Below are 18,038 nucleotides of genomic sequence, written 5' to 3' on the forward strand. Positions count from 1 at the left end.
CATATATAAATAAAAATACACATTACGCTCTCTCCTTCCAAAAAATATTAGACTGAGGAACTTCATTCCCCACAAAGAAAACAAGCCTCTTTCCTCTAGTCCCTTTCATTACCTGCTTCTTCGCCCCTGGAGGTAGGAACTTTCAGCCCCGCCTCCCGCTCGCCGCGGCTCCGCCTTTCCGACCCACCTGTGTGCCCGGCCCCTGACGCCGTCGCTCAGCCTCAGCGGCCGCCAGGGTTCCGGCTCCCGATTGGCCGCCCGTCCACGGCTTGCGCGGCCCACCAATGGCAGCGGCGCTGGGCTGGAGGGTGCCCACATCCAAGATGGCGCCCCCGGGAGCTGGGAGCGGGTGACCGGCGGTGGGGAAGCGGCCTGGGTCGGCCCTCGGATTGAGGGGTCCTGGGGGCATCTCGCCGGGCACCCCGCCCTGGCCCGCCTGCGAGGCCTTCCCTGGGCCAAAGCAATGGCCGCCGAGAACAGCAAGCAGTTTTGGAAGAGGAGCGCTAAGCTGCCGGGAAGGTGAGCCTAGGACGCTGAGAGGGAGAGGGGATTGGACCAAACCCTTCCAGAGCCTGATCCCTAAATCCCCGGGCCTGGGGCGCCACCAAGGCCAGAAGACGGGTTTGGGGAACCCGGGCTGGGGAAGCTGGGGCTGCCTGGTGGCGGCAGGGCAGCTGTCAAGCAGAGGGGCGGGCAGAGAGCTTTGGGGACGGCTGGGTGTGGGTGCAGGTCCGGGTCTGGGGGCGGAGGTCTCAGGAGGAATGACCTCCGGCTGGGAGGTGGCTGAAGACCCGGCATAAGGGGCAGTGGAGTTGGGTGAGTAGCCGGTGTCTGTCCTGGGCTCGGAGGGCCATCCCCAGGGCTGCTTTCCACTTTAAACAGAACTCCCTTTCGGGGGTCTCCACCACGCACAGGTGGTTGCTGGCACGAGATGGCCCCTTTATTTGCTCCCCCATCTCGGCACGTTCCCAAAAGGTTCTGGTGGGAGTTTGGGGCGGCCTGCCGAGGGGGCTGGGCAGGAAAAGTAAGGACAATTCTCAAGTCTGACCTTAGTTTATCTTGAGTTGGCCCTTTCCCCTTAGGGATTATTGCAAGGTGACCACAGAATCGGGTTTATTCCTTTGGCATTTTCTAAGGATTTGTCCAACCCCAAGTGACCTCCTCCTCTTCTGCATTGTAATGCTCTTACACTACATGCAAATACACTAAATTCTTTCATTCTTCAGTTGTTTAGTTGGAGAGCAGACCTTCTAAGCTACTTTCTGCCCCACCGCCCCGCTTCTGTGTATGTTGAAACTCTTAGCAATTATCCATCCATCAATCAGCTATTGTTTTACAGTTTGAATTTGTTTGGGGCAGAGTCCCGAGAAGTACAAGGATTGTGTGTGTGAGGTGTGAATTTAAGATTTCTGCCAGCCACAGTCTACTTGGTGATGAAATTCATGTTTTGTTGTGCCCCACATGCTACCTTTTCTAATTGATTCAGGTCTTTTCCTTCTCGGATAATCCTTTGAACTTGTGACCCTACCCCCCCCCCCCCCGGGCTTTTTTTAAGCTAGAGAGAAATGAGAGTCAGTAGTGGCTATTAAGGATCCTATTAGACATATGGAGAATAGGGTGGGAGGGGAATATATCAACCTACTGGGTACTGTGAATACTATTTTGGTGAGGGGCACACCTATAGCCAGGACTCAAGCATTACAAAGATGATCCATGTAACCTAAAACATTTGTACCCCATTAATACTTTGAAATAAAAATAAAATTTAAATCACAGAATAAATTATATATCATATGCCAAGAACGATGTATGTTCTCTTCATGTGAATTTTCCTGGAATAAATACAAAGTTGATCATGATACTTCCAAAAAAAAGCCCCCCAAAACAAAAAAAACCCAAATGCTTGTGAAATAAAGTTTGTGTGTGATAAGTCTCCTATGCGTAAAATCTATAGTATTCGTTCCAGAGGTCAGTGAGAAAAGGTATTTCTTCATTGAGTTTTTCTTTGCTATGTAAACTGCATGTTACTGAACAGTTTAAGAAGTCTAAAGTATTTTTCTCTTTTCATCTTTATTAACTAAAATTAGAATTTAACATGTCTGAAATATTGAAAACTTGACTTTTCAATTGCATTGTGATATTGTATAAGCTGTTGCTTTTTTCTAACAGTTGATCAAGTAGAAAATAAAATGCAAATATAAAAGAAAAAAGCAAAGAGTGGGAATCAGCTTTTAGGAATACATATTAAAATAATACAAGGGAATGCAAAGATAGCTTCAGATTAAAGTGCTGTGGAATTACAGTGTTAATATTAGTGTTAAAGATGCTCTATGTTTTTAGATAAGCACCACTTCCTGCCATCTGATTCCTTTTTCCTTCCTGGTCTAGTGATCTCTCCAGTTGTGCTAACTGCAGTTTTCTGGGGGTTTCCATAATGAGATCATTAAATTTTGACATCCTGAGATTATAATCAGAATCAATAGGAAAATCATTATATCAGGAAGTAATTAATTTAAGAGATGTGAGACTTGGTGTGGTCTTTTGCCGTCTGACTGGTGGTTGCTATTAACAATCTTTTGTTTTCTATATTTCCTCTTTTGGACTACAGAAATACCTTTTTAAAAGCACTACTTTTGTGTGATATGAACAGAAGTCTTTTTAGTTTCTTAAAAGTTTTTGGCTTCCTTTTTCATATAGAGGGATAGAGAAAAGAACTTTTTTTTTTTTTTTTTGTCTCCTGGGCTCAAGCGATCCCCTTCCTGAGTACCTGGGACTACAGGCCCACACCACAACACCCAGCTAATTTTTCTATTTTTAGTAGAGATGGGGTCTCGCTCTTGCTCTGGCTGGTCTCGAACTCCTGAGCTCAAGCAATCTTCCTGCCTCAGCCTCCCAGAGTGTTAGGATTACAGACGTGAGCCACTGCCCCCAGCCGAGAAAAGAATTTTTGAGTTCAGAAAAACTTGGGTTATTATTTGGGCTGTCTTACCTAGCTAACCACAACAAATAATTGACTTAATTGCTTTAGGCCTCAGTTTCCTTATCTATGAAATGAGAATCCCTTTCACAGGGTTACTGTGAGGACTGGAGGAAATATATTTTTAAAGAACCTAGGGCAGTATTTACAACAGTATAGTGGCTTAAAAAATACTACTTATTAATTTTACTGTTATTAGAGCAAGTGAACATTGAAAAGAATGTTTCTCAGATCCTTACTGCAGCACTAGTTATTTATCTTCATTGTTTATTCTTAAGGCATTAAAATGTTTCCACAATTCATAATAGTTTTTTCTGTTTTGTTTTTTTGAGACAGGGTCTTGCTCTGTCACCCTGGCTAGAGTGCCGTGGCGTCATCCTAGCTCACTGCAACCTCAGACTCCTGGTCTCAAACGATCCTCCTGCCTCAGCATCCACAGTAGCTGGGACTAAAGGTGCACGCCACCACACCTGGCTACTTCTTCTATTTTTTGTAGAGACAGGACCTCACTCTTGCTCAGCCTGCCATAATTGTTTTTAGTACCTTGCTTGTTGAAGAGAAATATTGTTCAGCTGTGTGCTTTTAGCAGGGAAGCCCCAGGAGCCCCTGCTTATGGGAGAAAACTATCTGAGGTTCTTTTAGATAGAAGGGTACTTTGATTTAAGGAAAATGTTAGAGCATTTTCTCAAGAATAGAACTTCCGTTTGTATTTTTTAAGTCTTAGAGAAGAAAAACTTTTTCCTGAGTGGAGAAATGACACAAATGACTGTACTAGGTTCATTGAACCTTAGAACTGAAACTAGTTTACTCCTTTTTGCAAACTGAAAGGTTAAAAAATCAAAGTGATGGCAGGTTACTTTCAGTTTCTTTGATCATGATCCAGTGACCTTAGTGACAACAAATAGGAATTTTATTAAATAAAATAGCCTAAGTTCAAAATGAATGAAACATTTTTCTTTAAAATAACAGCTTTCTTGAGATATAATTCACATACCGCAAAATTCACCCTTTTGAAGTGTACAATTCAATGGTATTTAGTAAATTCATCTACAGTATAGGTGTTTTATGCAGTCATCACCACTAATTTCAGAACATTTTCAATATTCCAGAAAGAAACTCTGTATCCAGTAGAGTACATTAGCAGTCACTTCCTATTCCCCCTCCCTCCAGACCCTAGTGACTCCTATTTTCCTTTCTGTTCCTATGGATTTACCTATTCTGGACATTTCATATAAATGGAGTAATATGATATGAGGCCTTTTGTGACTGGCTTCTTTTACTAAGCATGATTTCAGGTTCATCCATGTGGTATTATGTATCAGTACTTCATTCCATTTCATGGCTGAGTAATATTTCATCATGTATGTATACCACATTTTATTTATCCATTCATCAGCTGATGGCAATTTGGGTGGTTTTTTACTTTTTGGCTACTATGAATGATGTTTCTATGAACATTCATCCACCGGTTTTTGTGTGGACATATGTTTTCCATTCTTTTGTGTATAAGTAGAATTGCTGGGTCATATGGTACCTTGATAGGATTAAACATGTTTTTAAGTTCTCTCAGTTATTCACAAGAGCCCCATGTACTTAATACATCAAATGGTGATTTATTGATGCTTAGGAAGATAAGAGGCAATCTTTACCATTGTGGTTAAAAATTCAGGCTCTGGAATCCGACTGCCTGGGTTCAAACCCCAGCTCCTCCACTTTCTAGCTGTGTGACCTTGTGGAAGTTAATTAACCATTCTGTGCCTCAGTCTCCTCATCTGTAAAATGGGAACAGAGTATCTACCCTATACAACTGTTAATATTATGAGAATTAAAGGAGCTAATGCATAGCAAGTGGTTAGGAGGTACTCAATAATGTTAGTTATTATAAGAATGATAATTACTACTATAGTAGCTCCAATTTTTGTTTTCTCCCTTTGCTTTAGTTTCTGAAACTGGAGTTGAAAAACTTTGATCTATGGTGTATTTAAAGCCTTCAGTGAGTCCTGGGCAGGAAACAAAAGAAAAAAACACAACTTACCACCCATTGTTAATTAGGCAGACGGTTTGTGGCGGCACAGAGAAGCCTAACGCAGGGCAGCTGTGGCTATCACGTGTTCATTAGTGATGAGGAGTATGATTCTGAGCAATGGTCCTGAAACTTCAGTGAGTCAGCTCCCTGAAGTTTGAGCCCTCACTCATGAGGGCTCATGAAGACATACATTGCCAGGCCCCACTTCCAGAGCTTCTGATTCAGTAGGGTAGGGCCTGAGAAGTTGAGTTTCTAACAAGTTCCCAAGTGCTGCCACTGGTTTAGGGGTTGCCCTTTGAGAACCACTGAGAACAGACCCTGAATTAGATTCAAAGAAACCTGAGTCCCAGTGCTGGCAGCTTTTGCCATGTGGATCTTGAACAATTAATGCATTTCCGTGGGGCTCTCTAGTAGGCATCTCAAACTTAACGTGTCCAAACAGAACTCTGGATTTACACATCTGCCCACCTCTGCAAAGCTGTTCTTTCCATCTCACTTAATGGTCCCACCGTTTACCAAGTTCCTCAGGCCAAAAATCCTAATGTCTTTAATTCTTCTCTTTCCCTTCCTGCCACATCCAATTGATTAGGAAGTCCTGATGGCTCGTCAAAATATATCCTGAATCTGAGCTGTTCTCACAACTTCCACCCCTACTACCCTGGATCAAACTGAATCCTCTCTTGCCTGGACTACTGCTATAACCTCCTCATTGGTCTTCCTGCTTCTCTTCTTGCCCCTCTACAGGCCTCCCATTTGTCATTAGAATAAAATCCAAATTCTCTAAGCCCTCCAGGTCATTAATGGTTAGAAAGATAGGCCAAATTAAGGGCTTTGATCTTAATCCTAAGATCATAATGAATCTGATAGAAGACTCAGTGTAATGGTCCCAGCCTGTCTGGGCAGGTGCGTTATAACCTATTCTTGGCTTGGAAATGTTTTACTGATAAAGTGAGTGACTAGAAGATATTAAATTATCACTAAAACAGCATAGATCCCTGGTTCTGGAAGACTTCCATGGAGTGAGTGTGTGAACTTGAATTAGTTGCCAAAGCATTTGGCATTTAAATTCCCATATTTGCTTTAGCTTTTTTCTCAGCACTAAACAAACACCTGTTGATTTTTCCTACCAAGGTTTTTTGCACTGTTCCAACAATGAAGTAAAACAGCTGTGCTAATACGTTCTGTGGTGTTGGTTTTGTTAAAGAGAATGACAGGTTGACCAGGATGTTGGCTCGTTTGTCTCCTGGCAACACATCCAATGGCATTCTTTACTCTGCAGATGCAGTGTAATTTCTTTGAGATGCAGCACACTAACCTCTAGTTTTTAGGTCTGTCTAGCTAGAGAAGCATCAGCCTAAGCAGAGGTATAGGTTTTGTAGAGTTCTAATCTTCACTCCCCAAGTATTGTTAAGTGCCTGCTGGTGTGTGTTGTGCTCTGCCAGGTGGTAAGAGGACTACAGAAAAAGACATGGCACTACCGTGGCTTTCTAGAAGCTGAAAATCTGTTTGGCACCATGGCTTCCCCTGGAGAGGACGCTGTGTATGATTGACTTTCCGGTTTTTCCACTTAGCATATGTTACTTTTGTAATCAGAAAAACTTAAAAGTGGAGTTGAGTGAAAACACATTGTTGAATGAAAAAAGCAAGATGTAGAATTATATGTACAGTGTGCAGTCTTTTATGTAAAGTTTAAAAACATAAAAAATACTGTGTGTTGTTTGTGGGTATATGAATATACGTAGAAGTATAAAAACAGATGGGAAGGATTCCCTCCAACTTCAGAATAGTGGTTATGCTTGGGGAGGGAGGGAACTGCAACTGGGATATCAGTAGCCTAACACTTTATTTTCTTAAAAAAAGAACTGTGATGAATGTTAACAGTTGTTACATCAGAGTGATGGTTAATGAGTGCTTGTTATATTGTTCTCTGTACTTTTCTTTGTGTTTGAAAATGTCAATTAAATGCTTTTACACTTGTGTTAGAGCAGATTTATTTTTTAACTTGTGTTGGAGCGATAAGCCAAAAGCCATGAAATTAAGTAAAATTTAAAGTAGCATTATGATTTAGGGTCATAATAAGTCATATATACAGTGATATTATTTATATAAAGTTTTATATGCAAAACAATATTATATATTACTTAGGGATACATAGAAAATAAAAATGAGTGTGAAAAATGCCAAATTTAATAGAGTAGCTTCCTAAGAAGGGAGGAGGGGTAAGCCAGGGGTTTTGACTTCATAATGTCCTATTTCTTAAGCTGGTTGTTGAGCACCTACCTGAATGTGCTTATATTATGATCTAACTCCCGTTTGTTTTAAGAATATATAAACCCTGATTTATGTATGTTAGGGAATCAGAAGGCATGAGTTAATGGATGCTGCGGGTGGGGACAAGAAAGTCTCATGGGGGTGTAGAATTTGAAGGTAATGTTGCAAGATGGATACAAGAGAAAAGGGATGCAGAAAATAGAAAAGCATTCCGAGTAGGGAAAAGAGCCTGATTTAATAATTCGAGTATGTTTGGAAGATGGAGTGGAGCCCAGCCTTCCCTAGGGTGGAGTTTGGGTTTGGGAGGAGTGGAGATGGTACAGGCTGATAGGTGAATTAAAAATGGCAGGAAATTGAGCACCTTAATCGTTGGTCTCTTTCAGTGTATTTTCATTTAGTCTCTGTAATCATGTTGGTTTCTCTTCCTTTTCTAACTTCTTGCCTGTCTTTTTTAGGTGCAATAAACTGATGTATTACACAAAGTGTTCCAGGTTCAGATAAAGAATATGTTAACAAATTCAATTTGGACTCTGATACCTTTGCTGATGAAATCCATCGTTTATCTTAAGGCTTTCTGGCTGTGCTAGCACATTGGGCTGACATCTTTAAACAATAGTTTACTGTGATTTTAAGATTTCTTTCCTAGATGGTAACTGATGGCCTCTGGCCCTTAAGCCTGCACAGTTAGGTTTGTTTTTTTTTTCTGCATGAGTTACTGGCAGGTGGTAATACTCTTTTAAGGGGAAGATTTTTCTACCCAGTCACCTAACCTAACTGGCCTGTTGAGATCTTCCTGCAGAGTTTATGCTCTGATTTTATATTTTACTATGAAGGGCTGGGCGCGGTGGCTCATGCCTGTAATCCTAGCACTCTGGGAGGCTGAAACGGGAGGATCGCTCAAGGTCAGGAGTTCAAGACCAGCCTGAGCAAGAGCGAGACCCCATCTCTACTAAAAATAGAAAGAAATTATCTGGCCAACTAAAAATACATATATAGAAAAAATTAGCCGGGCATGGTGGCACATGCATGTAGTCCCAGCTACTTGGGAGGCTGAGGCAGTAGGATCGCTTAAGCCCAGGAGTTTGAGGTTGCAGTGAGCTAGGCTGACGCCACGGCACTCTAGCCTGGGCAACAGAGCAAGACTCTGTCTCAAAAAAATAAAAAATAAAATAAAAATATATTTTACTATGAAGAGGGCTATGGCTCATCTTAGATTATTTGCAAATGCTAAAATGCAAATCAGTGGCCCTTTTGGGGTTTTTTTGGTGATTGTGTTTTACTTTTTGTTTTGTCTAACCCCTTTCCCCTAAGCCAAACTTTCCTTTTACTCTTTGGTTCCTCTTTTTTTTTTTTCCTTCTTCTTTTCCTCTGCCTGGGAAACCCTTTAAACACATTAAAGTAGTATTGTTTGCTTTTCAGAGTTTGTATTTCTATAGTAATATATATAATGGTTTGTTTATAAATAACCTTCCAGAGAGGTTTAGGGAGTATAGATTCTTATAAAGGTAGGAGCCATATCCATAAACAAGATCATACACAAGAAGATTCCCTCTGAAATCTCAATAGAAATAAATATGAAAATGATTGACTTGGCTACATTGTTATTTGAAAGCATCTTTAAGATCACCTCTGTTATGTGAAACAAAATACTGGTAAACTTGTTCCGTTTTCTAAATATCAGATAAGGATTAAATAATAAAAATGGAAGAGTGGAAGAAAACCAACGTTTCTTGCTTGGGCCCTGGGTGTGTGCTGGGTAGTGTTCGAATGTTTGCAAGTCTCCCTCACTACCTGCTTCCCATTAAATGAGTATTGCCACCCACCAGGAATTGTGCTAAAGGGCTTTTGACACATTAACCCATTTAAACCTTCCAACCCTTTTATGATTGCTTAATTTATTTCTTATAAAGGTGATACTTGTACATGATAGTAAATCAGAAAAGCACAAAGGGCGTGCAGTGAAAACAGTCTTTTTGCCACCTCATCCTCCATTTATCTGCTTCCTCTTCCAGACTGCTGCTGCTGGTGTTTATGTATTCTTTCAGAGATACTCTTTGCATGCATAGAGCTAATCATACATGAATATGTGTATATATCTTAAAGATTTTTTAAATGGTGACACATATATAGTTCTGCATCTTTTTTCAATTAATGTTGAGTTTATTACATTTCATTGGATATAGAATTGCCTCATTTTTTTTAAAAGGTGTACTATAATTTAACTAGTTCCCTGTTGATGATAATCCTTTTTCTTTTAATAGGTAAATTCAGCACATTTATATTTATTGGAATAACTGATATATTTGGTCTTAGTTATGTTTTTAATATTTTCTTTTTTAAAAATCTTTATTACATGGACTGTGCTTTGCGGAGCATGCGTGTATATATTTTAATAATTTGAATGATTTATCTTTTTATTCTAGTGATTACATTTAAAAGCATAACTTTATACCATATTTCTTCAGACAATATCTATTGAGTCCTTACCATGAGCAATGATGAAATTAGTAGTTATATTTTCTAACCCATCCTTCCCCACCTGCTTTTAGTTGATTATATTATTTTTCTTAGTTTTCTTTTTTTTTTGGAGGAAGAATTGGGGGTGGGGTTTGAAGCTGGAAGGACCCTCCATTGGGTAAGTCACTTCTCTTATTAGAGCCTCAGTTTACCCACCAGTGAATATTAGAAAGTGGAACCAAAATATGGAACACTTCACAAATTTACATATCATCCTTGTGCAGGGCCATGCTAATCTTCTTTGTATTGTTCCAATTTTAATATATGTGTTGCCAAAGTGAGCATTTTTCTGTCTTAAAACATACTATGCCTCTATCACTTGAGCTGTCAGCTTAAAATATCTTTTGAGCCCTGTCAGTAAAAAATGAGGAAATCACTGCACTTGTTTGTCCGTTTTTCCTCCTTCCTATTTTAACATTTGCCAAGTATATTACTTTTACATTCTTTTCAGTAACCATACAGCCTCAAACTTAAGACTTGGACCTAGGGTTAGATCGATTCCACTCATCCTTTTACCATGGTTTCTCCATCTCATAGTTAGTTGAAGTTGTCCTCTCATAGTTTCTTCAGGCAGGAGTCGAGGAATGCATATTCCCTGAGTTCTTACATGTTGAAAAATGTTTTTCTGTCACCTTTGTATTAATAATTGAACAATAGTTTGGGTCAGTATACAGTTATTCTTGGGTCACTTTTTTCTTTTAAGTGTGATATGTTATACACAGAAAAGTACATGAAACACAAATGTATGATACGGTGGTTGATGAATAATCACAAAGTAACACAAAGTGAGCACACAGAAACTCCCGTGTCCCCTCCCTCTTTTCCCCCAGAGAGACCTGCATCCTTTATGTTAATCCCCCCTTGCTTTCTTTATATTGCTACTACTGTGCATGTCTCCCTAAACAATAGAAATTATTTTTGTCAATTTTTGAAGTGTACACAAGTAGAATCATATGGTATTTACTCCTTTATACTTTGCTTCTTTTGCCCAACATGACATTTGTAAGATTCATCCACATTGTTGCTTGCAGCCCTACTTCGTGTATTGTCCTCGGTGTATAGTATTCTACTATGTGAACATACCGCAGTTTATTTCTCTATTCACTGTTGACATTTGAGTTATGTCTAGTTTGGGGCTAAGAAGAACCATGGTGCTTTGAATAGTTTTATATATGTCTCTTGATTCACTTTTGTATATATTTCTCTTGAGATACATATTTTGGAGTGAAAACACTGGGTCTTAGGGTATATATATTTCATTCTTTCTAGATATGGCTGAACTGATTTTTGAAGTTGTTTGTACCCTACCTGCGGTACATGAGAGTTCCTTGGGCCACCTTTCGCTTGGTAGTGTTGCTTCACTGTCTTTTAGCCCAGTGAACCTTTAAGGTAGGCCATATTCCCATTTTAGATGAGAAAACAGGCTCAAAGTAGTCAGGTAACTTGGTCCAAGTTCAAAGCAGTATTGAATGCCAGAAGTGCCATTTGAACTCTGCTCTCTCCAACTCTAAAGCCCATTACCTTTCCACGCCGTTTTCTGTACACATAGGGCTTCCTGACAGTCAGGTGTGTAAAGCACTGAAGCCCTACCAGGGAAAATGAACATTATCAAAGACTTTGTTTGTCTTTTTTTTTAAAGAGTAGGTTGCTCTCTTTTGGAAATGGCTTGAGTATATTCATTCTCGGAGGTAACCTATTTCTCAACATCCCATCCAATTTTGTGATACAGATGGTACTCAGCCAAAATATTTAGTTTCCTAACTAAACTAAACTAACAACTTGCTGCCTCCTTTTTTCATGCTTTTAGCATCCAGCCTGTGTATGGAGCACAGCACCCGCCTCTGGACCCTCGGCTCACCAAAAAGTAAGTCAATACATTTTTCCTTTTATGCCTCTACTTCCATCACCCCTGCACTCTCCTTTATTTTGTTGAAATGACAGTTTCTACTTTGGCCTTTTCCAGGTTCTCTTCTGCCCTATTTTGGACCAGTGGACGAGCAATCATCTTACTTCCAAATGGTCCATTACTAAATGGGAAATTAACTCACAGTAGAGATTTTGTGTTTTGGGGTTTGGTGTTAGATTCTCTGGTCAAAAGAGAATGTTAAAAGGTCTTTATTGGTCCCTGAACCCAGGTAATTGCTGACCCCCAGGTCTTCTAGCATGAGATCTGGTTTCTGGGACTTACTTGCTTCTGAATATTGATAGCTCTGCCACCTTTTCCTCACTTACGCTATGAGAACTGGGAAAATATAACTTTACATTGGCATTCTCTAGGTTCTCTTTCTCTTTGACACACTCAGGGAGACCCAGGCATAGATACAGAGTTAAAAGCTCTCTGGATGCTATTTCTTTAGTAAATCTCTAACAAATTATTCTCAAACACAACAGAGACTCTAGTTAAATCTTAATTTTAGAGACTTCTTTCTGGGAAAGTTGTAGTTTGTAATGATAGCTGAATGGTTTGGGAGGTGTAGACCTAGGTGCTTACCCTTCGGGAGCCTGTGTAATTATATCCACCCTTTCTTCCTTCACAGTCAATGGGGAAGTAAAGATAATGTGCAATTATAATTCCAACTATCTGACATTCTGGAAAAGGGAAAACTATGGAGATAGTAAAAACATCAGCAGTTGCCAAGGGGTGGGACTTAGGGGAGGGATAAGTAGAAGGAGCACAGAGAGTTTTTAGGGTGGTGAGAATACTCTGTATAATACTATAATGGTGGAAACATGCTCTTATACATTTATCCAAACCCACAGAGTGTACAACACCAGAGTGAGCACTAACCTAAACTACTGACTTAGAGTAATTATGATGTGTCAGTGCAGGTTCCTCGATGGTAACAAATGTACTACTGTGGTGGGGGCGGTTGATAATGGGGGAGGCTGTGCATATAGCGGCGAAGGGAGTAGATAGGAAATCTCTGTACCTTCCTCTTGATTTATTAAGAACCTAAAACTGTTCTAAATAAATAAAGTCTTTTACAAAAAGAAGGAAAAAATATAATGTGCATTAAGGTATTTTTGAATACTTACAAAAATGCTATATGAAATATACATTATCGGTATTTAAAAAAAATTTTTTTTTTTTTTTTTTTTTGAGACAGAATCTCACTCTGTTGCCCGGGCTAGAGTGCTGTGGTGTCAGCCTAGCTCACAGCAACCTCAAACTCCTGGGCTCAAGCAATCCTTCTGCCTCAGCCTCCCGAGTAGCTGGGACTACAAGCATGCGCCACCATGCCTGGCTAATTTTTTCTATATATATTTTTAGTTGGCCAGTTAATTTCTTTCTATTTTTAGTAGAGATGGGATCTCTCTCTTGCTCAGGCTGGTCTCGAACTCCTGAGCTCAAACGATCCTCCCACCTCGGCCTCCCAGAGTGCTAGGATTACAGGCGTGAGCCACTGTTAAATAACTTAGCTGAATATGTGGTATACTTTCTATAATTCTACCTACTTGTTCTTTTTGTGATTTGGCAAGTATGTAGAAGACACAGTCTTCTGAATTACTGTGGGAGCATGACTGCTGTTCTTGTCTCTAAGATGCACACTTATTATCTCAGAAACCATTCTAGTATAAGCTCCTTGAGGCCAGGGACTTTGTTTTGTTCACCCGTATACCGTTAGCACCTAGAACAGCATGTGGCACATAGTAGGCACTGAGTACATGTTTCTGGAATGAGAGAATGAAGCTATCTCGTTTACTTAAACAGTGGGCTTTTCTTTAATGTTCCTTGGTGTGCACCTTTTATATTAGCTCCTCACAAGGGGAGCGTGTTTTCTGTGATATCTGTGTAGTCTGTCCATTAAATAGAATGAATTCTCTTTCTTTCTTATCAAGGATAGATTACCTGGTCTGTTGGCACATGTGGCAGGCACTATTGATTACCTTGGTAGTCATCCCTGACCCTGCTTGCTTTTTCCATGCTTAAGAACCATAATTTTATTCAGATATTGAGTAAGCAAAAATACACTTAGGGCAGGTATTAGAATTAGTTTGAGCCTCTTATGATAATTTTTTTGTAATCCCAGTGACTGGTCTAGGGTGGTCTCATCTCATTTGTTCTGGCCTATAAAAGAAAGTCTCTTAAGGGTGGGTTCTTGGAAAGATATTCTTTTTTGATCAGAGAGATCATACGATGAAGGAAGCCTCTTTTTGCTGCCACTCACTTGTTCCCTGCTTTTTGAATGTGGTAGAATGGAAGTAAGATGCTGAAAGCTATGGCAGCTAACTGGTAATCCTGAGGGAAGGGCCAAGAGAATTGCAGACACACCAGCCCAAGTCCTGACATTGTGGTCTTTCCTATTTAAGCATCACAGTTGAGTATTCTCTTGTAACAAAAAGCATTCTCGTCGCAGCCAGGAGTTATTGATTAGTAATAGATCCATTCCAACACATTTTATAATAACCTTTGATAAATATGTGGCTAACATATAAATCTTTCCATCCACTCATATGTAAGTAGACCTATGATAGTAGGTCTACTGTCTCATTTTATGTTTTGATCAGGGTCACCATGTGCCATCTGCACCTGTCATCAACTGAGCTTTCCCTTATTCTATATTTAGGACATATCTTCAGAATATCACCATATCCCAAACTGCCAAGGCAAACTTTATATACTCTTGTTTTCTTACCTGTTAGTGATATAAAACAATGAATATTTTCACTGGTCATTCAGCAGAGTTGTAGTCAGACTTTCAACAGAAGTAATCACTTAGCTTTGCAATTTGGGGGGAATTTAATTGTCACTCAATTAATTGCTCACCTTTTTCATGTCTGTGGTGGTTTGATATTAATACTGCACAACATGAGACCACATCTAGGTCTGTACCAGATTGTTTTACTCTTTCAGATTGTTGCTATAAAACATTTATTGCCCTTATTTTAGTACCTTTGTTGGGACATTTTTATGACTTTCTCTGCTACATGATTATTGTTCCACTTCAGACCATCATTAATTACTGTGTGGCTAATCCCCATCACAGTGAAAGCCTTTATATAGGGTCTTCAGTCATCTAAACTGCACAAGCACAGCAAGTCATTCCCTGTCCATGTATATTGACTTCGATTTGCCAGATTATTACTATTAGTGATAATATTGGCTGCAGTAATTTTTATAGCTCAGATGAAACTAGTCTCACTGATGAGCAGCTCCACTGGCCACTTGATAGGATAGCAAGCTTCTAAATTTATTATTTTCTGAATTGGTGCTAAAGTATGATAGGTTCTAGTTCTGAGTTATAAAGCAAGTTCACATGAAGCCACACTGGTTACTAAGATGACTGATTTATTTGAATGTTACTAAATTTCTCCACTTGCTTCAAATCACTTACTGGTGTCAAACATTTGTTTAAAAAATTCTGTTAAGTGGAACAACCACATCAGTAAAACAGTGTAGTAGTATCAAATTATGGAATGGTTGTTTTTTTTTTTTTTTTGGTCTTCCCAATCAGTGTAACCTATGGCCACTCTTTTTTTTTTTTTTCAAACATACTCTGAAGTATTTGTGTTACTATTTAACAAGTTACTCTTCACCAGTCAGCAAACCTTTCACCAAGTCTTGCTCAAATGTGCCATTCGTTATGTTTTTGAAAGTTTTTAGTGTCACCTGCACTTTTCAGATCCCGTTTTCTTTGCCAGTTAATATCTCCATGACCTTGGGCATATTACTTAAACTCTCTGAGCCTTAATTTCTTCATCCATAAAATATAGTAAGACTCACCTCACAGAGTTGCTGTGAGGATTGAATGAGGAGTCTGTAAAGGTGTTTTCTAAACTATAATTTGGCATACAGTCGTAAGGTGGTATGGTGAAGGTATCCATCAGAGGTCAGTTGGGTTGTAACTTTCACATAGTTGTGTTTAATCCTGATTAAACTTCAAACCACACCGTGGCACTCTTGTACCTTGAGTTAGGTATAATAGTTGGGACCGTGTTAAAATGAGGTAGCCTATAAACTAAAGGTATCCCCAGCTGGAATTACCTGGATTAACTTTTTTCTGTAACTACTGAGATCAACAAGGAGGGGAGACGTCTCTCTTCCAAGGACCCCATCCCTAGATGTGGCTTCTTTCCTTCCAGGCTACCTAAGTGACACACACAGTCTATTCTGGGTAGACAGGAAGTTTCTCCTACAAGGTGAGAGCGTTGGGCTGTTGGGGAAACTTATAGCTGGTGTGGGGCTCAGTTTATTTGGCAACTCCTCTTCCCAGGCTGCAGATCCTTCTAGGCCTTTACTCTCTTCTTTTTAACTAGTTTTTCTAGATGGAGTAGTTAGCACATGCTGGCTCAGGAGTCAGGTAGACCTGGATTTGAGCCCAGACTTCAGTGCCTGCTCATGACCTTAGTTTAGTAAGCTTCAGTTCCCTTATCTATAAGTGGGAATAATAGTACCTACCTCATAGGCTTACTAATAATCATTAAATTAGAAAATGGGTATATATAAAAATTAGTACTGGTACCTAGTGAGTAGCCAATAAATGTTAATTTTTACTTATGTGTATATGTATGAGCTTAGGTTTCTCCTCTGGAGAGAGCAAAATTAATAAACATGGAAAAGCTTCAAAACCTTAAGTCTTACCATTGTTTTTCATTGTCCCTAGTCTGTAGAGTTTTCTTCTTTCTCTCAGAAGTGACCCAAAGTATCTTTTCACTACTTGCTTTCCTCTTTTGTTCTGGTGGGAGGTTCTCACCAACCTTGTTTTGTCCTCAAACTCCTACCCTTTGATAGGTGACACCAACCCCTTCCTCTATAATGGCCTCTTTCCTCAGGACAGAGATGACTTTTAAATTGGTTGGTTGAGTTTTGGTTTTGTGGGCTAGGTGTCCCTAAAATAATTTCTGGCAGCCTCAAAATGGTCTGCCTTGAATCTCATATCTTTCTGTCACAGGGAATGACAGCCTTTCCTTCCTCCTTTCTTCTTCATTGTGTTGGAAAGTGCCCTTCAATTTCTATTTGCAAGTATTCATTTGCATAAATTCCAGTTCATAATCTACTTCAATTGTATTGAATTATCATCTGCTTCAAAAATATAATGAAAACCGGGGCCAAGACGGCAGGCTAGAAGCAGCCTGCACTCGCTGCTCTCAAGGAGAGGATTAAAGGTTGTGGGCTAACGCTTGGCGAGAGCTTTGTGGATTATCAAAAGTGACTGGAGACACCCAAAGTGGGGGAGAGAGAACTGGGGTGATCTGCTCGACGAGATAGGAAGGTACCTGGGGGAAGCGTCCACACATGGGGAAGTGTTAGGGGAGAGTTCCCCAGGGCTCTGTGCTCCCCCAGCGGACGCTGCAACACAAGCTGTGAGGGGCTCCCCCACCACAGCAGGCCTCCACACTAATTAGGGAGCTGCTTGGAGACCGTGCAGCAGCATTGCACCGGAGAGCAGGCTCAGTGGGGTCCCGCCAGCTTCTGGTCTCAGGTTGCTGCAACAGATGCCACTGTGCACTCTCAGCCCCAGAGTGCCTGGTCTGCAGAGGGGTCAACTTCACTATAGCCATCTCCCCACTACCCCTGCCAGGCCCGGGAGGGAGTAGGGAGGGTAGGTACTCTCACACACACCATGACTGGGTGCTGTGCACCTTCCAAACTCCTCCCACTGGCCACCTCCCAGGGGTCCCAGCAGAGCAGGTGCCCACTGGCCCTCAGCATCTGCTGCTGCCATCTCACCATCTCAATATTGCTGCTGCTACCACCTGAGTGGCACCATAGCAGCTGCCAGAGTTGACTACCCTGGATGGAGGGAGAGCCCCAGCCACTGCCACTCCCTAGCTGGGCACTGCATGTCTCCCCAGGCCCACCAGCCATGGGTGGCCCAGCTGCTGTAGCCTGACGACCCACCCTGCCACTGGCCACAGTCCCACAACCTGCCCAGGCACCAGCCAAGGCCCCTTGACCTGTCCAGGCATCTGCCAAGGTTCTTTGACCTGTTCTGCTACTGACTGCAGTCCCACGACATGCCCAAGCACTCATGAAGCTCCCATGACCCACCCCACAACTGGCTGTGGTCCCCTGCTGCACCTAAGCACCTGCCGAAGTCCTGCAACCTGCTGTGCTGCCAGCTGCAGTCCCACAACACAGCCAGGCACCTACAAAGGTCCTGCAACTTGCCATGCTGCTGGCTGCGGTACCACGATGCTCCCAGGTACCTGCCAAAGTCCCGTGATATACACAGGCACCTGTGAAGGTCCTGTGACCTACCCCACTGCTGGCTGTGATTCTGTGGCACACCCAGGCACCCACCA

The 18,038-nt window shown here is 41.0% G+C and overlaps 1 protein-coding gene and 1 non-coding gene across 5 annotated transcripts in view; one reads left to right on the forward strand and one right to left on the reverse strand.

Annotated features, from left to right (window-relative positions):
- Nucleotides 1-255: 255 nt before the first annotated feature.
- Nucleotides 256-18,038, forward strand: part of TBC1D22B (TBC1 domain family member 22B) — a 71,834-nt gene continuing 54,051 nt past the window's right edge. For all 4 annotated transcript variants that reach the window (XR_006733244.1, XM_045541870.1, XM_045541871.1 and 1 more), the window contains exons 1-2: nt 256-519; nt 11,599-11,655. Coding sequence is in view for 3 of the 4 variants with exons in the window: in XM_045541870.1 (XP_045397826.1) it covers nt 464-519; nt 11,599-11,655 (113 nt within the window). In the remaining variant the exon portion in view is untranslated. The remainder of the gene's footprint in view (nt 520-11,598; nt 11,656-18,038) is intronic.
- On the reverse strand, nt 9,971-10,076 carry LOC123633665. Its single transcript, XR_006733691.1, has one exon. It is a non-coding gene; the product is annotated as a U6 spliceosomal RNA (small nuclear RNA).

The sequence above is a fragment of the Lemur catta genome, chromosome 2 (genome assembly GCF_020740605.2).
Source record: "Lemur catta isolate mLemCat1 chromosome 2, mLemCat1.pri, whole genome shotgun sequence".
Classification (NCBI taxonomy): Eukaryota; Metazoa; Chordata; class Mammalia; order Primates; family Lemuridae; genus Lemur; species Lemur catta.